Raw genomic sequence first — 22,868 nt, 5'->3', positions numbered from 1 at the left:
AGAGCCCACCCTGCAGGGTCACCTGCCAGGAAGCTGATCTGGCATCCGGGCACTGCAGCCTCCAGGTCTGGTCACTCGCTCTGTGCCACCCCCTGAGGGTTCTGCCCATTTAGCAGCAATGCGAGGGGAGAGTGAGGGGTGCTGCACCTGCACAGGAAACAAGGGACTTGATGGGGACAAAAGCATCATGGGGTGGGCGGACGGATGCACAGGATTCCCCGAAACCTGGGCACTGCCCGGGTTCTTCTCTGGGGGCAGCAGGTTCCACGGAGGTATAGGGATGAGGAGCCTGGGTCCCACAGATGACGCCGGTGTGGGCACACAGTCAGCGACACTCCCATCTCTCTAAGGCTTGGTCCACGCAGGGGGCATGAGCTGCCTGTGGTGTCCTGTGGGAAAGGCCGTCAGTGGGGACAGTGGTAAGATCAGGCAGCACATGGGGCTCTGAGCAGAGCAGTCTGTCCTCAGACTGAGACAAGCTCCTCCAGGCCAGCTGCAGAGACCAAAACCCTGATGAGAATGCCCGCCCGGGATGCTGCAGTCGCCCCGCAGCCAGACCGGCCACAGCCTGATGGATGTGGTGCTGCCGTGGCTGTGGTCACAGCAGGCGCAGAAACGCCACAGAAAGTGAGGTGGAACCCAGGCGGGGGGCTGAGGGGGGGCGTGTGATTGCTGCCCAGTGCCCTCAGTGACTGGGGGACCCTGCGTGACCCCGGCTCGGCCTGCTCTGCTCTCAGCTCCCTGCCCTCTGCACTGACGGCTACTGGGAACCCACTATGGCCTAAGTGCATGGCCGCCCACACTGTTTCCTGTTCACATTCTTAGCCTATTTTCCATCATGCTGTGTGTTTGTCTTATGGATTTAGGGCTGGGGGACCCTCTGTCCATCACATGCACTCCAAATATTTCCAAACCCGTCATTGCTTCTGTACGGCACACTCCCTGAGACTGGAAACAGGCCTACATTTGCTGATGCTGGTTTCATTGTTATTGCCTAGATTCAACTTTTTGCCCCATTTGCTGATAGGACTTGTGTGAGGTATGACGTATTAATCTTTCTCTTCCACCAATAGCCAACTGTCCCTTTTTAAAGTTAGTTTGTTCTCTCCAACTCCCATTTGAAACATCTCTTTCACCTGATAAAAATGTTTGTATAGTCTGCTTCTGAAATCTATATTTTGTATTTTGTTCTATGAATCTCTTGATCTACCCTTGCATCCATTCCAGATGTTTTACCTATGTTATTCAGCTTCATAATACATCCTAACAGCTCATAAGGAAAGTGCCACTATCTTATTTTCTAAAAACGTTGATTCTAGCTTGTTCTCGATTAATTTTAGAAAGCTTTTCAAGTAGTTTTTAAACTGCTATAATTTTTATTGGGATTGCATTGAGCTTTTAAATATGTAGGAGGAAACTATAATTGTTCATATTGTCTTGCCTTGCAGTTACATAGTACAATAGGCCCATTTAGAATTCTATCATTTTCTTCTATAGGTCTAAAATATTCCTCTTTGGGTTAATTCCTAGGTATTTCATAGGGATGTTTTACTAGTGTGAATGGGGAACAGTTTTCTGTTATGTTGTCTTCGTACATAAATCTTACATATATATCTATATAAACTACTCGTATATATATTGTCTTCATATCAAACCATATGTTTAGCTCCTTTCCTTTGCAAGTTCTCTTATTAGTTCTTACAGTTTGTCATTGATTTTCTTGGATTTTTCTGTGTAGATGAGCTTATCATTTGAAAATAAGGAGAATTTAGCTTCTCATTTCCAATCTTTAAAACTCCCATTTCTATTGTTTTTCCTGTAGCAACATTACTTTGAACACCCAGGATAATGCTGAATAAAATTAAAAGAATCCTTGATTGTTCCTGACTTTCATGAGAAAGTGCCAAAGGTTCAGCACTGCACACGGTGTTTGCTGTGGGGTTTAAGTAGAAACTTTTATTTTTAAAGCAAGTCTTTCTATTTCCTTTTTGCTATGAATTTTCATTTACTAGAATCAAGAAGGAATGTTCAGAGGGGGAAAAGTGGATTCTAAAGACATGGTGTTCCCTGAGGCATAGTTTCTAAATCTCCCTAAATCCCAAATAGAAACAGAATTATCAGATAGAAAAAGAAAAATCCATGGTTCCATTTAGGACAGAACTTAATGGCAAGATATCACTCAAGGGCCCTAAATGCGAGTGGGTAGGAACCAGTTCCAGAAGCCAGTGTTGCTGAGGTCTGTGCAGGAGGACGCCCGGGAAGCACTCACAAAAGAAGGAGCCTGAGGATGGGAGAAGCCCAGCGCTGCCTGGAAAGGGGGCCAGAGTGCGAGCAGCCCCTGCAGCTGGGCAGGTCGCTCCTCTCCATCAGCCATGGAGCACCAGTGGCCGCAGGGAGAAGCCTGACAGGGCTGGACTCGGCCACTGTGAACTCTTGAGCCTGAGTCACCAGGGCTTCCTTCCATGGAAGGGTCCCTCTGTCTCCCAACCTGAGGGTAAGGAGCTTGGAATGGAAACAAAGTTGGGCAGAACAGAAAGTCCACTTCCGGTGGAAAAAGACCTAATAGCCCCATAGGTAGTTTTTTTGTTTTGGTTTTGTTTTGTTTTGTTTTGATAAACATAGAAATTGATCCTTCTGGTCTCAAAGCTCAAAACTTTGCTTCATCTGTAATCCCAGAACTTTGGGAGGCCAAAGCAGGCAAATCACCTGAGGTCAGGAGTTCAAGACCAGCCTGGCTAACATGGTGAAACCCCGTCTCTACTAAAAATACAAAATTAGCTGGGTGTGGTGGCGGGCACCTGTAATCCCAGCTACTTGTGAGGCTGAGGCAGGAAAACTGCTTGAACCTGGGAGGCGGAGGTTCCAGTGAGCAGGGATCTTGCCACTGCACTCCAGCCTGGGCAACAGAGTGAGACTCTGTCTCAAAAAAATAAAAAACAAAAATAAAAACAAACAAAACCTTTGCTTTATCTGGGCAAGGAAGCCATGATGATGAACAAGGGGCCCCATGCCTCATTGTCAGGATGTGGTGATCTGGTGATTGATTGATTGAATGAGCAAAAAAGCTCATTGATACTTTTTTGAGAGGCCTTTGTTTTACACATTGTTACATTTCTTCCCTGCTACATAAATCCCTGGTTTTAGTCAGGAAGATGGATTTGAGACTGAACTCGCATCTCCTCCGCTGCAGCACCCGACTAAAGCCTTCTTCCTGGGCAACTGATTGTCTCAGTGACTGGCTTTTTGTGTGTGAACAGCAGGACCCAGACTGAACCCCGGGTGTTTCAGTAACACACCAGGATGGAGTAAGAAGGACTAGATGGACTTTCCCACCTGGGCCAGCTGAAACAATTATCAAAATCGTGCAACAGTGGTTTGGGATATTGGGCTTGAGGCAGCACAGCACAGGCACCCCTGAGAGCAGGAGGCAAACACAGAAGTCTCACGACCATCCCTCCCAACACCCTGCTTAGAGAGTTTCCAGGAGACAGTGCAGACAGGGGAACCTGGGTTTCAGAGATGGATCTGGGAGGCAAGGAAGACCAAGGCAGTTCATGTTCCTAGGACAGAGTGCCAGAGGGGAAAGGGCTGCACCAAGAGAGCTGCCAGCTTCCACAGAGGTCCCCTCAAATCTTCAGCTTAGTAATGACCAGCAAATGTGTGTGAGACTGAGACTGGAGAGAACTGATAAAATTAGGTGCCATAACCCTCAGAGACCAAACAGAGCCAGAAATAGTGCCAACTCCCACCTGCTGGGGTGGAAAAGCCTCATAGTTTTCAAGGCATTGGGTAGATGACTCAGAAGTGGGAGCACAACTAGCCCTAGAGTAACCACTGGTCCAGTCCTGCCTAACCCAGCTTATAGGCAAGCTGCAATTTAATGAGCTTTCCAGTAACTTAACTGCACCCTAGAACACAACTCAAGAGCATTCGTAGGAATCAAAATATCCAGCACCCAATAACATAAAATTCACAATGCTGGGCATCCATTCAAAAACTACCAGGCATGCAAAGAGGCAGGAAAATGTGGCACCTATTAAGGACCAGATCAGGTGAAACTAACTCAGAAATGTCACAGATCATAGAGTTAGTAAGCAAGGACATTAAAGAGTCATAACTATATTCCATATATTCAAGAAGTTAGAGAAAAGGTAGGCATATCAAGGAAAGACGAGGAGGATCTTTTTAAAGAAGACACAAAGAGAACATCTAGAGAGGAAAACAATACCTGAGGTGAAAATTACACTGGATGAGATTAACAGCAGAATAAACACTGCAGAAGAAAAATCAAGTGAATATGAAGACATAGCAATAGAAACGATCTAAAAGGAAACACAGAGACAAAAAAACAAAGCACTAGTGAGTTGTAGAGAAGAGAGAGGAGGAGGCATGGAAAAGAGACTGTCAGATTAGATAAAAAGGCAAATCTCAACTATGCTTCTTGCAAGAAGTACACTTTACATAAAATGACACAAAGAGGTTAAAGTTTTTAAATGAAAAAAGGACTAAATTAATCCTGAAGCAGGCATAAAGTATGAAACGGTAAAGATAAAAGCAGAAATTAAGTGAAAAATAATAAAACAATGTGATAATCAGTGAAACCAAAGCTTGGTCTTTGAAAAGATAAATTTAATAAACATCTAGTTAAACTTACTGGGAAAAGATAACAAAGACACAAATTGTCAATCTCAGGAAGGGAAGAAGAGGCATTACCACATATCCCACAAGCATTAAAAGAATAAAAACAGGCCAGAGCAGTGGATCACACCTGTAATCCCAGCATTTTGAGAGGCTGAATTGGGAGGATTGCTTGAGGTCAGGAGTTCAAGACCAGCCTGGGCAATATAGCGAGACTCCATCCATATAAAAACTTTAAAATTACCTGGGCAGGTGGCATGTGCATATCGTCCCAGCTACTCGGGAGGCTGAGGCAGGAGGATCACTTGAGCCCAGGAGTTCAAGGCTGCCAAAAACTGTACACAAACAATGTTTACAGAAGCTTTATCCATAATCATCAAAACAGGAGACAAAACATCCTTCAGTCATTGAATGGGTAAACAACCTGTGGTATATCCATACAATGGAATACTACTGAGCAATTAAAAGCAATAAACTATTGACATACAGCACAACTTGGATGAATCCCAAGCGCATTTTGCTCAGTGAAACAAGTGAGACCTGCCGGGTGGCATATTGCATGATTCCATTCATTATTCTACACACTGAATGTCCGAGTTACATGACATTCTAGAAGAGACAGTGAGTCAACACAAGGGGATTTTTGAGGATGCTGGAATTCCTCTGTCTGGCACTGTGGTGGTAGATACAGGACTTGAAATACTTGTCAAAATTCATGGAACTATGCACCACAAAGGGTGAATTAAATGAAAAAGGAGAAAGAGGGGGAGAGGGCAGGAGGATGATGAGGAGGAGGAGGACAAGGAGGAGGAGGAGGAGGACAAGGAGGAGGAGGACAAGGAGGAGGAGGAGGAGGAGGAGAAGCAAGAGGAGGAGGAGGAGGAGGAGGAGGATGAGGAGGAGAAGGATGAGGATAAGGAGGAAGAGGATTAATCATTGCTACTTGGTTCTATAAGGTTAAGGGAAGCAGGTGTACTTCCTCTCCCTAAAGAAGTTAAGAACCTAATTTTTGATTTTTTTTTTTTTTTTTTTTTTTTTTTTTTGCTCCTTATTCTTTTATGTATTATACTTCTCTTTGAAGTTGCTTTTTGTTTTGTGGGACTATATGCTCTGAAGAAATTTCATAGTTGCATTGTGTGAAACGCTCTGATTTCCGTTAGACCAGATGATTTAGTAGAGTTCGATATTCCCAGTAACTTTCCCGCAGACTGAAGACTTGGTTCGATTGTCGTTGGACATGCAGATTTTCTAAGCTGCAGTAGGATGCCAGTCTCTCTAGAGGTTGTTAGGGTTTTTCTTTATATTTGGTGTCAGAAGTGTCACCAGCCTGTCCAGATGTGCAGCATTCTCCATTCAGTTTGTCCCATATTTGGTAAAATTTCAAATCTGAAGACCCTTGGTTTCATTCCATCCTGGGAAGTTTTCTCCGATTTTGATTTCTCCCTTTTGCCGCTCTTTCTGGAAAATCCTATTTGATGAACATTGGATATTCTGGAAGAATCATGTTTCTCTTAAGTTTTCTCCTATATATGCCACCTGTGTCATTTTGCATTGTGTGTGAGACACTACTTTCTCTCTTCCCGTTAACTCCTTCTCGCCGCAGCGGCTCCAGCCTGCTGTTCAGCCCTTCTCTGCGTGCAGGGCGTCTTCAGCTCATGAGCAGCACTCATCAGAGGGGTCCTCACTCTGTCCTGACTTTCAGCGCCCTGTTGCCCAGGCACAGAGTCTGGGATTTCAGGTCCCCTGCAACATAACAGAGTGCACAGCTCAAAAGACAGCCTGCATGCTGAGGATACATGTTCTGTGAAATGTCTGCTTAGAGGACCAGGCACAGAACAGGGCATCAACCCAGCCCTCAACCCTAATCAGGGATTTTACAGGCTGGGCAAATAGTGTTGTGTAAATAAACTAGAATGAATGAGGACTCCAAGGACCCAGCTCAAAACACCAACAAGGAAAGGGAAGACTTGTGGAGCCTCCAGCTAGAACAACACACACCCTAGCCAGATATAAAAGCCCAGCTGCCCACAGCACCTCAGGCACTCACTCACACACACACACACACACACACACACACTCACGCACACACACCCCCGGCTCAACCCCCAGTATGGCCGCATCCACCATGTCCGTCTGCTCCAGTGATCTGAGCTATAGCAGCCGGGTCTGCCTGCCCAGATCCGGTGACTCTTGCACTGATTCCTCCTGGCAGGTGGACGACTGCCCAGAGAGCTGCTGTGAGCCCCCCTGCTGTGCCCCCAGCTGCTGCGCCCCAGCCCCCTGCCTGACCCTGGTCTGCACCCCAGTGAGCTGTGTGTCCAGCCCCTGCTGCCAGGTGGTCTGTGAGCCCAGCCCCTGCCAATCAGGCTGCACCAGCTCCTGCACGTCCTCGTGCTGCCAGCAGTCTAGCCGCCAGCCGGCTTGCTGCACCTCCTCCTCCTGCCAGCAGGCCTGCTGTGTGCCCGTCTGCTGCAAGCCTGTGTGCTGCAAGCCTGTCTGCTGTGTGCCCACCTGCTCTGGGGATTCCTCTTCATGCTGCCAGCGGTCTACCTGCCAGCCGGCTTGCTGCACCTCCTCCCCCTGCCAGCAGGCCTGCTATGTGCCTGTCTGCTGCAAGCCTGTGTGCTGTGTGCCTGTCTGCTGTGGGGCTTCCTCATGCTGCCAGCAGTCTAGCTGCCAGCCAGTTTGCTGTGCCTCTTCCTCCTGCCAGCAGGCCTGCTGTGTGCCTGTCTGCTGCAAGCCCGTCTGCTGCAAGTCCTTCTGCTGTGTGCCTGTGTGCTCTGGGGCTTCCTCTCTGTGCTGCCAGCAGTCTAGCTGCCAGCCGGCTTGCTGCACCACCTCCTGCTGCAGACCCTCCTCCTCTGTGTCCCTGCTCTGCCGCCCCGTGTGCAGCTCCACCTGCTGCGTGCCCGTCCCCTCCTGCTGTGCCCCCACCTCCTCCTGCCAGCCCAGCTGCTGCCGCCCGGCCTCCTGCGTGTCCCTCCTCTGCCGCCCCACGTGCTCCCGCCCGGCCTGCTGAGGCCTCTTCTCAGGCCAGGAGTCCAGCTGCTGACAGGCATGTCCCCCAGGGCCAGCCAGGTTCAGGTCCTGACCTGGGTTAGGTGGCTGCCCCCACCTGGGATGGGGTCCCTGTGTCTCCCCTGTGCTGAGGTGACCTCCCCCTCCTTGCTCCCAAGAGTCCCATCCTTGCTGCTCCCCAGCTCCTGCCTCCCACCATGTGCCCACATGCCTGCTGGGTCCCCTGTCCTCCCTCCCAGCTTCTCTGCACTGGGTCACCTGGCCTCAACTTGAGCCTCTCAGCACCTCCTCCTGCTCCCCAATAAACTCTCCTTGGTCACCATTCTCTTTTCCTGTTGTGCTCCTGGGGGGAAAACATGGTGTGAGCTGACATTGGTCTCCTCCAGCCATGACTGTTTTTAGGAATGAGGGCAGTGGCCTACCTCCTCTGGATGGGTTACCAAGTGGGACTCCGGCCACATCCAGGAAGGCTCAGTCCTGCTCAGCCCCCTTATGCCCTGGGTGTGAGCAGGGCTGGGGTGGAGACTCCCTGCCACAATTCTCCTGGCTGTGGGCTCAGCTCTCCCTTCCCAGCCAGCTCCCTGCCCCACCTCAAGGCTCCCTAACGTTCCCACCATCACTGGAAGGATTTTGTCTTTCCTTTGTCTCTTACTGGCATCCACACATCACACCCATGCTCTGAAAACCTCCAGCTGGGAGTGTTCCCTCTCATGGGGAGCGGGGTGAGTTCAGGTGGCCGCCTCCCACCATAGCATCAAAGGGGCTGGGTTGTCCTCTCCACTCCGAGGACAACCAGGGGCATGGGACCCAAACTAGGACAAGTGGGTTTTGCTGAATTGAACATTAAATTAAATATGCAGACTGTGGCCAGGCACAGTGGCTTATGCCTGTAATCCCAGCACTTTGGGAGGCCGAGGTGGGCGGATCACAAGGCCAGGAGTTCGAGACCAGCCTGACCAACATGGTGAAACCCTGTCTCTACTAAAAAGTACAAAACTTAGCCAGGCATGGTGGTGCACACCTGTAATCCCAGCTACTCAGGAGGATGAGGCAGGAGAATCGCTTGAACCCAGGAGGGGGAGCTTGCAGTGAGCTGAGATTGCGCCACTGCACTCCAGCCTGGGTGACACAGCAAGACTCTGTCTCAAAAAAAAAAAAAAAAAAAAGCAGACCATAGGGGGTGATTGGCTTCTTTAGAAAAGTGGCTGCCTAGAATATGGCTTCCAATTTTACATGGACAAAGACTTGCTAAAAATATATATGCAGTCATGTGTTGCTTAATGACGGGATTACGTTTTGAGGAATGCATTTTTTAGGCGATTTTGTCATCGTGTGAACACCACCGAGTGTATTTACATAAACCTAGACGGTGCAGCCCACTACACACCTAGGCTGTATGGTGCACACATATGGTGCACATGCTGCACACCAAGGTTCTACGGCTCCTAGCTGCAAACCTTACAGCACGCTACAGTGTGAATACTGCAGGCAGTCGCAGTGTACAAACAGTGTATTTGTGTTTCTAAACAGACAAGATACAGTAAGAAGTCAGTGTTATAATCTTACAGGACCACCATCCCCTGTGCTGTGCACGGTCGGTGAAACATGGTCTGGCCTCACATGACTGTATACTCCCTGTTTTCACACCTGCTTTACCTTTCAGGCTTAATCACTTTCAATTCTTTAATTGTGTTAGGCTAGGAGTTAATGGAATCTAAATTGCAAATAAGTATAATCAAGTACTTCATTTCACATAACCCAAATTGGAAAGGAAGCCAAAAAGCTCTGAGGTCTTGGTGGACACTGCATTTGTATTCATTCTTGTTTTTCAACTGTGGTAAAATACACATAACATAAAATTTACCATCGAAACTATTTTTAGGGATACAGTCAGTGGCATTCAGGACATTCATGTTGTTGTGCAGCCATCACCACCATTCATCTCCAGAACTTCTTTGTCTCCCAACACTGAAACTCCACACCCATTAAACACTCACTCCCCATCACCCCCCAGCCCCAGCACCCACCATTCTACCTTTTGTCTCTGTGAATCTGACCAGTCTAGTGACCTCATATAAGCGGAACATCCCCAGGGTTCATCCATGTCGTAGTGTGTGTCAGCATTTCCTTCCCTCTTTATGGCTGACTGATACTCCACTGTGTGGATGGACCCCATTGTGTTTACCCATGCATCTGTTCATGGACACTTGTGTTACTTCTACCTTTTGGCAATTGTGAGTAAAGCTGCTATGAACATGGGTGTACAAGCATCTCTTTCAATTCTTTTGAGAATGGACCCAGAAGTGGAATTGCTGAATCATTTGGTCATTCTGTTTATAACTTTTTGAGCCACTGTTTTCCACAGTGGCTGTACAATTTTAGTTTCCCACCAACAGTGCACAATAGTTCCCGTTTCTCCACATTGTCGCCAGCATAACACATTCTGTTCTTTGGGCATTAGCCATCCTAGTGTGTGGGGGTGCCTTTGGTTCTACCATGGACCCGTGCTCCTGACTAAGCCAGTCCCTACTCCCTGGCGCCAGCCTTGCCCCTGGCACAGCAGCCCCACCTCTCACACATCAGCCCTGTCACATACCACCCCCACCCCTCACACACCAGTCCCGCCCCCTCACACCAGCCCCACCCCCTCACACCAGCCCCACCCCCTCACACCAGCTCCACCCCTCACACACCAGCTCCACCCTCTCACATACCAGCCTCACAGCTCACACACCAGCCCCACCCCCTCACACCAGCCCCACCCCCTCACACCAGCTCCACCCATCCCACACCAGCTCCACCTCCTCACACCAGCTCCACCCCCTCACACCAGCCCCACCCCTCACACCAGCGCCACCCCCTCACACCAGCTCCACCCATCCCAAACCAGCTCCACCTCCTCACACCAGCTCTACCCATCCTACACCAGCTCCACCCTCTCACATACCAGCCTCACGGCTCACACACCAGTCCCGCCCCCTCACACCAGCTCTACCCATCCCACACCAGCTCCACCCTCTCACATACCAGCCTCACGGCTCACACACCAGTCCCGCCCCCTCACACCAACCCCACCCCCTCACACCAGCTCCACCCATCCCACACCAGTTCCACCTCCTCACACCAGCCTCACGGCTCACACACCAGCCCCACCCCCTCACACCAGCTCTACCCATCCCACACCAGCTCCACCTCCTCACACCAGTCCCACCCACTCACACCAGCCCCACCCCCTCACACCAGCTCCACCCCTCACACACCAGCTCCACCCTCTCACATACCAGCCTCATGGCTCACACACAAGCCCCACCCTCTCCCATATCAGCCAAACCCCCCTCACACACCAGCCCCACCCCCTCACACCATCTCCACCCTCTCACACACCAGCCACGCCCCTCACGCACACCCAACCCCCCACACCTACCCCACCCCCTCACAACAGCCCTGCCCCTCACACACGCACCCTTTCACACCCACCCCACCCCTCACACTAGCCCCGCACCTCACACACCAGTTCCACCCCCTCATACACCAGCCTCACCCCCTCACACCAGTCCCACCCCCTCACACCAGTCCCACCCCTCACACCAGCTCCACCCTCTCACATACCAGCCCCACCCCTCACACACCAGCCCCACCCTCTCACATAGCAGCTACACCCCCTCACACACCCACCCACCCCGTCACACCTACCCCACCCCTTCACACCAGCCCCACCCCCTCACACTAGCCCCACCCCCTCACACTAGCCACAACCCCTCACACCAGCCACAACCCCTCACACCAGCCCCACCCCACACTAGCCCTACTCCTCGCACCAGCCCCACCCCTCGCACCAGCCCTAGCCCTCCATCAACCCCATCCGTCCCTATTAGAGGGCCAATTAGAGGGCCCCTATCTGCCCTGCCCTTCCCATCCACCGTACCCCCTCGCCTCGCCCCGCCCCTCCAGTCAGCCCCTTCTCCTTTCACCACCTGTGCTCATCACCTCTGCCCTTCCCATCTGCCCCGCCCCCGTGCCCGACCCCTACCCCCGTCCCGTCCTGAGTCTGGCCCTGTCTCCGCAGAGGAACGAGTACCTGCTGACGGTGGTGGCGGAGGAGAGCGACCTGCTGCTGCTGGGCCTGCGGTTCTCGCCTGCCCAGCTGCACTTCCTGTTCCTTCGCGAGGACACGGCCGGCGCCTGGCAGACCCGAGTGTCCTTCCGCAGCCCGGCCCTGGTGGACAGTCGCTGGCACACGCTGGTCCTGGCTGTGTCTGCAGGCATCTTCTCCCTCACCACGGACTGCGGCCTCCCAGTGGACATGTAGGTACCCACCCGGGGAGGGTGCACCTGCGGCCCACAGAGTCCTGCCAGGCCGGGCGTCCTTCAGCCATGCTCACCGGGCAATGCCTGCAGGAGCCGACCAGGGCCAGGAGTCACAGGGCGGAGGGGCAGGAGCCATCCACGGGGCAGGAGCCGCCCACGGGGCAGGAGCCATCCACGGGGCAGGAGCCATCCACGGGGCAGGAGCCGCCCAGGGAGCAGGAGCCTTTCATGAGGCAGGGGCTGACCATGGGAGGTCAGGTCATGCTCCCTGCCAACCTCTGAAGGGCTGCATGGGGTAAGGCAGGCTCACCATCTGTGGGCAGAGTGGGCATTGGCGAGAGCAGGTGGTGAGTGATGCCCTGGATTCGGGCTGGAAAGGGAATCCAGGGAGAGTTTATGAAGCACACTGCTGTCAAAACCCAGATTTTAATGTTTCTCCATGTCTTAAACACAAAACCCGCTGCACATCAGACTCAGCGGCTTAGAACCAGGTAAGGACGATCACACCAAGCACACTCCTTTTCTACAAGTAGCTCAGGGGACTTGGCAGGGGACCAGCACTGTGGGGAGGGCGTTAACATCACAACAGGCAGCCGCAGGAAGTCGGAGTAACTCCTTCCCCAACCTCCAGGCTGGAGGCCCAGGCCTGGCTTCGACTCCACATGGCAGGTTCCTCGCGGACGAGGGAGCAAATATTGACAAAAACTCCAAATGAGTACAAGATTATCCTTTGAAGCCTTGGACACAATGGGGGCTTTTGGAAGCCTAGTTTGTTTCTCGTTTTTGACGTCACCTGGGGCCTGACAGTAGGTCCCCTGGACAGGAGCCCTCAGTCCCCATAGCTCAGCCAGTTGGTTACCAATGTCAGGATCTACCACTGTGGAGTAGGACTGCGCTTCTGTCTTTTTAATTGCAAATGATCCAGTTTATATTAAATCTATTAAATAGTAAAGTATTATTTCATATATTACTTTTTTTTTTTTTTTTGAGATGGAGTCTCGCTCTGTCGCCCAGGCTGGAGTGCAGTGGCCGGATCTCAGCTCACTGCAAGCTCTGCCTCCTGGGTTTACACCATTCTCCTGCCTCAGCCTCCCGAGTAGCTGGGACTACAGGCGCCCGCCACCTCGCCTGGCTAGATTTTTTTTTTTTTTTTTTTTTAGTAGACGGGGTTTCACTGGGTTAGCCAGGATGGTCTCGATCTCCTGACCTTGTGATCCGCCCATCTCGGCCTCCCAAAGTGCTGGGATTACAGGCTTGAGCCACCGCGCCCAGCCTTCAAATATTACTTTCAAAGGTAGGATCTTCTGTTTTGTTATGAAACTTGTAAGTATTTTTATTATGCAGCTAGTTTAAACACACTTTTATCATAGCCTCTCTCCCACCCTACCCCAAATTCATTCGGGCCCTCAGGAGGGTGATGAGTTCTCAGGTCCCGAGAGCTGAGAGTCTCCCAGGGAGGTGCCAGGCGGGCGGAAGACAACCTGGCCTGGCAGCGGCTTCTCACCCCGTAAAGAAAGGCCTTCTGGCTGGACATCAACGCCGCCTGACTCTGGCTTTGCCACAGCAGCTAGGAATGATGCAGCGGCAGCGCCTGAGGCCTGCACAGACATTCACCTGCCTCCTCAGGAGAAAGGAAGAAATTAGGGTGGAAAGCATAATGATTAGGAATGTTCCCCGAATGTTTTAAAAGTGGACTTCCTGGGGGAGATGGTGGGACATGAGGAGTCACAGGCCTGGAGCCGATTGTGGCCACGGAAGAACTTAAGCCCTTGGCAGGTTGCCATGGAGGGTACAGGCCAGGGCTTCAGGGGCCAGAAGCCTGGACCCTAGCAGAGGCCAAGCTGTGTGCAGAGGACGGGGCCTTCTGGGACAGCAGGGCAGGAGCTGAGTTCACCATGGCCAGCTGCAGCCAGATGGCAAAGACTGGAAGGAGCAGACGTTTTACAAGAGACAGTGGCAGCGTGGGCTGGGGAGGCAAGCCCGAAGGCACCCCTGCTCCTCTGCCCAGGAGCTCTAGCCACGCCGTCCCCGAGTGGCCACCCACCTTGCTCCATCTCCGGTGTTCAGCCTCCACTCACTCATCAAGACCACCTGCTCCTGACACCCTCGTGGGTCACCAGCCTCCTCCTGCCCTGAAGCCATGTGTCCCAGCACCCCAGGCCGGGTGATGGTGCAGGAGCTCAGTGGAGGGAGGGTGAGTGGGCCGGAGGACCCTGTACAGGTTGAAGCCATGGCACATTCACCGTGAGATGGAGAAGAACCACTAAGCATGTCACCACACACTTCTGCAGAAGGCCCTGGCCCTGGGGTGAAGTGCCCCCCAGAATTCATGTCCACGCAGCACCCATGAACGTGACCTTACCTGGAAACAGGGTCTTTGCAGTCATCAAGTCAAGCTGAGGTCATCCTGGAGTGAGGCAGGCCCTGCTTCAGTGCGACTAGGACCCTTACCAGGAGACAGATACGGGGAGAGGTAGAGACCAGAGTGACATGGCCACAGGTCACGGGGAGCACCTGGAGCCACCGGAAGCTGATGAGTCGAGGAAGCGTCCTCCTCTGGAGCCTTCGGAGAAACCCTGCCCCAGCTTGATCCAGGCTACTGGCCTCCAGAGCTGTGCAGGCGATCGGCTGTGTGCCGTCCTTTGTGTGGCAGCCACGGCACGGTGCACGCTGCTTAGTGAGGGGCTCATTCCCGCTCCTTCTGTGAGTAAACTGGTGCGACCACTCTCCTGTGGCCCTAACACTGTCCTCTGATATTTTCAGAATGGCCGATGTGCCCTTCCCGGCCACCCTGTCGGTGAGAGGAGCCCGATTCTTCGTCGGCAGCCGGAGGAGAGCCAAAGGCCTGTTCACGGTGAGTATGGAGGGGCTGCCCTCCCAACACCCGTGCTGTGGGATGGGACTGCCCCAGGCCGGTTGTCTTACTGCTCTAAACAGATCCTTGAATGTGCTAACTGGGAAAAGAAGGCACAGCGTGTGTGGAGTCTCTGCCACAGCGCCTTCGCACCGCTGTTTCCTCCTGGCACCCTCTTCCCTCATGGTCTTGGGTCCCTGCCCAACGGGTCCTCTTCAGGCTGCCCCCAGCACACTGAGCCAATGCCCACACTCTGCCCTGCAGCCCGTTCCCTGGAGCTGTCTTTCCTCAGTAGTGCTGACTGCTCTCAGGCCAGCTGTGTGTCTGCTCAGTGCCTGTGTCTCCACTCACGTGTGAGCAGGGACCTCACTCGATGAGGCTAGAGGTCTTTGTTCCCTGCTGAGTCCGGTGGCTAGAGCCATGCCTGGCACATAGCAGATGCTCTGAATATTTATTGATGCATGTTTGGACAGATGGATGAGTGGATGGGCAGATGGAGGGATGGAAGATGGATGGATGGATGGATGGATGGATAGATGGATGGATGGGTGGATGAATGGGTGGAGAGATGAACAGATGGAGAGAAAGATGAATGGATGGGTGAATGGAGGGATGAATGAATGAGTGATGGATGAATGGGTTGGATGGATGGATGGCTAAATGAATGGATGAATGGATGGGTGAATGGATGGGTGGATGGAGGGGTGGATGGATGAGTGGTGGGTGAATGGGTGGATGGATGGATGGATGGATGGATGGATGGATGGACAGATGGATGGATGAATGGATGGGTGGATGGAGGAATGGATGGATGAGTGGTGGGTGAATGGGTGGATGGATGGATGGATGGATGGACGGATGGATGAATGGATGGGTGGATGGAGGGGTAGATGGATGAGTGGTGGGTGAATGGGTGGATGGATGGATGAATGGACAGATGGATGGATGAATGCATGAATGAACAGATGGGTGGATGGAGGAATGGATGGATGAGTGGTGGGTGAATGAGTGGATGGATGGATGGATGGATGGATGGATGGATGGACAGATGGATGGATGAATGCATGGATGAACAGATGGGTGGATGGGCTATTGGATGAGCAGAGTAGCCAGTCACTCCAGGTTCACACAAACCCTTCTGTGAGTTCCCTCGGAAGGGGGGGCAATTCTTCACCATTGCTCCCACGGCCTCCTCAGTAACCATCATGTAAACTCTTCCCACTTACCTCTGCAAAAGGTTAGATTCCATCCACCCCACCCTCCTCCGGGGTCTGGATGGGCCAAGCCCAGTGGTCCCCTCCTCAGCGGGTCCCTCCCCAGCAGCGTGGGCCTGAAGGAACTGTCCCTCTCTCCGCAGGGCCTGGTGAGGCAGCTGGTCCTGCTGCCCGGCTCAGACGCCACCCTAAGGCTGTGTCCCAGCAGGAATGCCCCGCTGGCAGTGCTGTCCATCCCACGGGTCCTGCAGGCTCTCACGGGGAAGCCAGAAGATAACGAGGTGCTAAAATATCCCTACGGTTAGTAGGGGGGCCGCCGGCCCCCGCACCAAAGGCAGACGCGAGAGCCCTGGTCTCACACCAGGCAGGAACTCAGGGCTCAGCTCTCAGCACCCCCCACCATGTGCTTGCCCCTCTCGTCACTGCCACTGGGGGCAGCGGTCACAATGGCCAGGGAGATGCTTGGGGCCCACCCCCAGGAAGGCAGGCGGCACCATCAGACAGGCCAGTGTCATCCTGCCCTCCCCTCCAAGCACTCCCATGACAGCCATCCAGCCCCTTCCTGGGGACCCCAGGCAGACAGCAGGCCTAACTTACTTTAGAAAGTCTTTGTCCAGAGCTATCTGACATCCCTCATCCCCTTTTACCCCCCAAGGACAGCGTTTGGGCCATTTCTCCCTACCCCACCTCTGTCCCACCATTATCTAGACCAGCACGCCCCAGTCGGGCCCACTCTGGCCCTACACTCACGTCTTCCACAATCCCCCTGGCCCAGAGGGCCTCCCCACTTGGCTTTCTCTTGTGTGAAGTTACAAGGGTGACTGTATTTATTTAAACCACACTCCCGCCATGGAGAATCTGAAATGCCCCTCCCCGCCACATCCCCACTGCTCAGCGGCCACCCCAAGGGACAGCGAGGTGGAGAACAGCCGAGCCCCCGAGCCTCAGGGTTAGTGGTTACCAGGTAGGGGAGCCCCCACCTCCAACACATCCGGGCTGCATGGTATACTGTGTCACACCACAGGCCAGCACCGGCTGGCAGGTGCACAGATGTCCCACGTAGAGTCAAGAGGTGGCAGAATTAGGACCCACAGTGGGGTGTGACTACTGGAAGTGATGGGATCAAACTGTCACAGATCCAAGCCAAGCCGTAGTTAAGATACACCAGTGTCAACAGGGACTCCCTCCCGAGAGGAGACCGCACCATGGGCAATCGCTGAGGACTCCCAGAGGAGCAGGGCTTTTCCGTCTCAATGGGATGGAAAGCTATGCCTTCCAGAGTGGACAGAGGGTGGGCTGACCATATAGGGGGCATCACGATGTCCTTCATCACCAGTAGGCCAGGTTCTCACTTCCCCACCTGCGATGTGGCAGGCTTGTGCCAAGGTGCCTGCAGGGACCCTTCCAGGCCCGCTTGCAGAGGCTGAGGCAGGGCAGCCTGGTTTGGGGCCTCCTCCTGCGTTGTCTTCCTTGGGGGGCACTGGCTTGCTAGATACTCATCTTCCTGGTCTTCCCCTCAGAAACCAACATTCGAGTGACGCTGGGACCCCGGCCACCATGTACCGAGATGGAAGACGCCCAGTTCTGGTTTGATGCTAGCCGGAAGGGGCTGTACCTGTGTGTTGGCAACGAGTGGGTCTCCGTGTTAGCAGGTGAGGCAGCCCTGCACCCGGGGCATCGGCATGCAGGGCCACTCTGGCACAGCATGACTGGGAGTGGAGGCTAGGAAAGGGGGCACCTCAGCCACCTCTGAATGACCTCAGGCTTGGCCGTCAGGCTGGGGCACTTCTGAGAGTGACAGGCAGCGTCAGTACTGACCCCCAAAGCAAGGGGCGGCCAGGATGGCCAGCAAGCCAGGACATTGCCCTCCCTAGAGCCGCAGGACTCCCAGTCACGGGCCCTCCTCAGGGCAGGCATCACTCAGGACAGGAAACCGCCCCACCAGGAGCCTCGAGCCTGTGCATCTCATTTGGAAATGTGAACCTCCAGGGCATGGCACATGGGCTGACAGGGCTGGGCATCACTTGGTACCTCTTCCCAATCTATGGGAAGACGATGCCTGCCTCCCTGCAGCCTCCCTGGTAGGGTGGCCTGGCCGCCGCCTCTGCCCACACCCTCCCTGTCCGCTAGATCAGAGATGAAATCCAAGGAGATGAAGAGTCTGAAAGGTTATTTTTACAGCGAGCCTTCTCAGCAGTCTGTTCCCGCTGCTGGGGAGGTGAGTGGAGGTGACAATAGATGCTCCAGACGGGTTACCCGTGAGAAACGGGCACGGGTTCCGCCTAGCGCATGTGTGAGCTGCTAACTCTCTTTCACATTATCAAGGGCACAACTTGCCACAGAAGCAGTGAGCCTTTTAACAAGGCCACGATGTGTAAGCGTCATCCTGTCGGTATCACTGGGGGCTGCACAGATCACAAGCCCCTGGCAGCAGTGAGCGGCCTCCCTTTGACAGGCCTTTCCTGTGTGAGTGAAATGTGAAAACTGATGCCCGAGGCCGAGGCGCAGGAGTCGTGGCTTGTGGCTTGGGACTTGGGGATCGTGCTCCCGCGAGGATTACTCTCGCTTTCCGTTCTCAGAAGTCTTAACCGAGTCACAATGTTTCTATCACAAGCCAAAGAAAGACTGGACTACGTGGAGGAGCATCAGAACTTGTTCACCAACTCAGAGACCCTGGGCATCGAGGTGTTCCGCATCCCCCAGGTGGGGCTTTTCGTGGCCACAGCCAACCGCAAAGCCACATCCGCAGTCTACAAGTGGACGGAAGGGAAGTTCGTCTCCTATCAGAACATCCCCACGCACCAAGCACAGGCCTGGAGGCATTTCACCATCGGGAAAAAGGCAAGTCTGTGTTCGGTGACTTCCTCCATCCCCTTTCACTTGGAAAGCCCCGAGTCACGGGCGGGGCCCCTACACTGATTCTGCAGGTAAAGGAGTTTCTCATGGTGTCAACACCTCGTTCAGGTGGTAAAAGGCTCACAGAGTCACACACATTAGCCCACCACCCTAAATCCAGGATGTGACTTTGAGACAGTCTGCTCAGTTCCCACAAAATGGAAGACCAGACCATTTCCCAGATGCCATCCGGTTCTACATAGACCCCTTATCACTACATTTAAAACCTGTTGAGAGTGTTTACATGAGCTGGTCAAGAACCCACAAATCATTTCAGAAAGACATTAGAAGATGGACATTCCTGATCCTTCCTTTCCTCAAATGTCGAGGACACGTGATGTCCACACGCGAGGCTGAGGCCAGGCTCAGGGGAACCACGGGTGGGACCTCGCAGGCTGGCAGCCACCTTCCTGTCAGGGCTGCTCTGGGCAGAGGGTCGAGGTGGTGTGTCTGGGAGATGGTTGACATCACAATGGGAAGGACGGGGTTTCCTCTTCCCAGCTCCGTCCACTCCCTGGACTCCACGCAGCCATGTCCTGGAGACAGCACCTCCTGACTGCCCCCAAATAGTCACTCGCTGGACTACAATGTGCCAAGCACACCCACTAGGCCCTGTCTGGACACACGGCTAAAGCAGTGAGCACAGCAGATAGAAACTGCTCTCTTGTGGCTTATAGTCACCCTCATGCAGGCTGCGTTTGCATCCAGTATGGCGGGTGAATAACTATTTTTTTTTTGATTGATGACATCATAAGGTTTTAATTTTTTATTATAAAGAAAAACTTTGCATCAAAGAAAAATTGGAAAATTCCAAAAAGCAAAGGGGAAAATATTTCGTTCCATCATCCAAGCGAGTATGTAGGTTCATGTCGTGTCCTTGCCTCCAAGCACATTGTCCATGAACCATGCACCTTGCCCTTCATTCTGTATGTTCACGCAGCTGCACTATGAGCCCTGGGCACACTGCGCCATGTTCATGTTTTACACACATTGCCCTGACACAGCTTTGCGTGGTGATCACACCTGTAACACGGGAGAACAGGTTGTGACAAGTTTTTTCTGGTCATCTGGGTTATGAAGAACATTTTTGTGCATGAAGCTTTTCCTGAATTTGGGAATTTTGGCTTTTGTGTTTTTTGCCTTCAGATAGCAATAGAAGTGGAAATATTGGGTAAAGAATATGGACATTTTCAAGGGTCTTGATGAATGTAATGACCAGCTCTGCGCCCATCCCACCATGATGACCTGTAATGCGGGGGCCTCGGTCCTCTGTCCCTGCACCACGTAGCAGCCGTGGATCTGGAGAGAGATGCTGATGTTCAGAAGCCTTCAGCACCAGGCCCCTGGCACCGACCCAAGCAGAACCACGTGGTCCTGGTTTATTCTCTTTCAGATCTTCCTGGCAGTGGCTAATTTTGAACCAGATGAAAAGGGTCAGGAGTTCTCTGTCATTTACAAATGGAGCCACAGAAAGCTGAAGTTTACCCCATATCAGAGCATTGCCACACACAGCGCCCGAGACTGGGAGGCCTTCGAGGTGGATGGGGAGCACTTCCTGGCGGTGGCCAACCACCGGGAAGGTAGGGCAGGTGTGGCCTTTATACCCAGAGGCAACCATTCCAGGGGCAGAGCAAGATTTGCATGCAGGGTGAATATGTATCTTATTAAAAATCAATAAGCCGCACACAGCACAGGGTGAACATGCATTCTGGACTATTCCTCACTGTCTGAGGGACGGATATCTACTGGTTGTCCCTGGGGCACCTGCCCACAGCAGAGCCACCCTAGAAACATGGACTGCCAGACTGACTCCCAGCACAGAATGCCTGCCATCCTCCCTCCTTGTCTGAAAACAACTAACTGATTGACTGACTACCTGACTGACTAGCTGACTAACCACCTGACTCACTGACTGACTACCTGACTACCTAATTACCTGATGACTGATTGACTAATTACCTGCTTGACTACTTGACTAACTACATGACTAACTACCTGACTGACTGATTGACTACCTGAATGACTGACTACATCACAGACTGACTGACTGACTACCTTACTGACTGACTACCTGACTCTCTGACTGACTGACTACCTGACTGATACCTGATTGGCTGACTGACTGACAACCTGAATGACTAACTAGCTGACGGGCTAACTGCCTGACTGACTGATTATCTGACTAACTACCTGACTGGCTGACTGACTGACCACCTGAATGACTGACTGTCTCACTGACTGACTGACTGACTGACTGACTGCCTCAAAGAGTGACTGACTGACTGACCGACTGACTACCTGAATGACTATCTGACTGACTATCTAACTACCAGACTGGCTGACTGACTAACTACTGGCTGACTACCTCACTGACTGATTGACTGACTGACTACCTGTCTGATTGACTATCTGAATGACTACCTGACTCTCTGACTACTAATTACCTGACTACCTTACTGACTGACTGACTGTCTCACTGACTGATTACCTAACTACCTGACTGACTAGCTGACTGACTGACTAGCTAATTACCTAACTGACTAACTGATGACTAACTACCTAACTGATGACTGACTACATGACTAATTACATGACTAACTGGCTAACTACCTGACTGACTGATTGACTGACTACCTGACTACATCACTGACTAATTACCTTACTGACTACTTGTCTGACTGATTGACTGCCTAACTACCTGGCTGACTACTTGTCTGACTGATTGACTGCCTAACTACCTGGCTGACTACCTAACTACCTGACTGTATGACTGACAGATTACCTAACTACCTGATTGGCTAACTGACTCACTGAGTGACTACCTCACTGACTGACTGACTGACTGACTACCTGACTAATTACTTGACTCTCCGACTAACTGATTACCTAACTCCCTGACTGGCTGACTCATTAACTGACTTACTATCTGACTGACTAACTACCTGTCTGACTGACTGAATGATTAGTTGACTACCTGACTGGCTGGCCGGCTGGCTGACTGATGGACTACCTCACTGACTGACTGACTGACTGACAGTGACTACCTGCCTAACTACCTGACTGTCTGACTGACTGACTACCTAACTACTTGACTAGCTGACTGACTACCTCACCAACTACCTAACTGACTGACCAACTACCTGACTGACTACCTGACTACCTTACTTACTGACTGCCTAACTACCTGACTGACTGATGACTGACTGACTACCTGACTGATAATTAACTACCTGACTGATTAACTACCTGACTGATGACTGGCTGACTACCTAACTACCGAACTGACTGACTACCTCACTGACTAACTGACTGACTGATGGACTGACTGACCAACTACCTGATTAACAACCTGACTGATGACTGACCGACTGCCTGACTAACCACTGAACTGACGGGCTGACTACCTAATTACTTGACTGACTAACAAACTAACTGACTGACTACCTCACTGACTAACTACCTACCTCACTGACTGGCTGGCTGACTGAGTGACTGACTACCTGACTATCTGACTGACTGACTAACTACCTGACTATCTGATTGGCTGACTAATGACTACCTGACAACTGACTACCTCACTCACTGACTGACTACCTGACTGATTAACTACCTGATGACTGACTACCTAACTGACTGACTTACTGACTGACCATCTCACTGACTTAACTGACTACCTCACTGACTGACTGACTGATGACTGACTGCCTACCTGACTGACTGACTACCGAACTAACTGCCTGGCTGACTGATTACCTTACTAACTACCTGACTGACTGACTACCTGACTACCTGACTTATTAACTACCTAACTGACTGACCAACTACCTGACTGACTGATACAACTGACCGACCACCTCACTGACTAACTACCTGACTGACTGACTGACTGGCTAAATACCTCACTGACTAATTGGCTGGCTGGCTGGCTGACTGACTACCCA

The 22,868-nt window shown here is 52.3% G+C and overlaps 2 protein-coding genes across 2 annotated transcripts in view; both read left to right on the top strand.

Moving 5' to 3' along the window:
- The window catches only part of LOC105472520 (thrombospondin type laminin G domain and EAR repeats), a 78,490-nt gene that overhangs the window by 31,923 nt on the left and 23,699 nt on the right, over positions 1–22,868 (top strand). Inside the window, exons 2-7 of the mRNA XM_011725861.2 lie at positions 11,723–11,961; positions 14,728–14,818; positions 16,176–16,332; positions 17,553–17,684; positions 18,647–18,873; positions 20,321–20,507. Of these exons, the coding sequence (XP_011724163.2) occupies positions 11,723–11,961; positions 14,728–14,818; positions 16,176–16,332; positions 17,553–17,684; positions 18,647–18,873; positions 20,321–20,507 (1,033 nt within the window). The remainder of the gene's footprint in view (positions 1–11,722; positions 11,962–14,727; positions 14,819–16,175; positions 16,333–17,552; positions 17,685–18,646; positions 18,874–20,320; positions 20,508–22,868) is intronic.
- On the top strand, positions 6,470–8,424 carry LOC105472517 (keratin-associated protein 10-12-like). The gene is made up of 2 exons (XM_024790002.2): positions 6,470–7,228; positions 7,352–8,424. The coding sequence occupies exons 1-2, from the start codon at positions 6,749–6,751 to the stop codon at positions 7,655–7,657; spliced, it is 786 nt and encodes a 261-aa protein (XP_024645770.2). The 5' UTR covers positions 6,470–6,748; the 3' UTR covers positions 7,658–8,424.

The sequence above is a fragment of the Macaca nemestrina genome, chromosome 4, assembly GCF_043159975.1.
Source record: "Macaca nemestrina isolate mMacNem1 chromosome 4, mMacNem.hap1, whole genome shotgun sequence".
Classification (NCBI taxonomy): Eukaryota; Metazoa; Chordata; class Mammalia; order Primates; family Cercopithecidae; genus Macaca; species Macaca nemestrina.
Note: the sequence above shows the minus strand (reverse complement) of the source record. Positions and strands in the feature narration are given on the sequence as shown.

Bases quoted from the DNA above. Each gene is read 5' to 3' on its own strand.
- LOC105472517 (XM_024790002.2), top strand. From the start codon at position 6,749: ATGGCCGCATCCACCATGTCCGTCTGCTCCAGTGATCTGAGCTATAGC. The intron at 7,229-7,351 runs GCCTGCTATGTG...TCCTGCCAGCAG, and splicing joins CCTCCTCCCCCTGCCAGCAG to GCCTGCTGTGTGCCTGTCTG.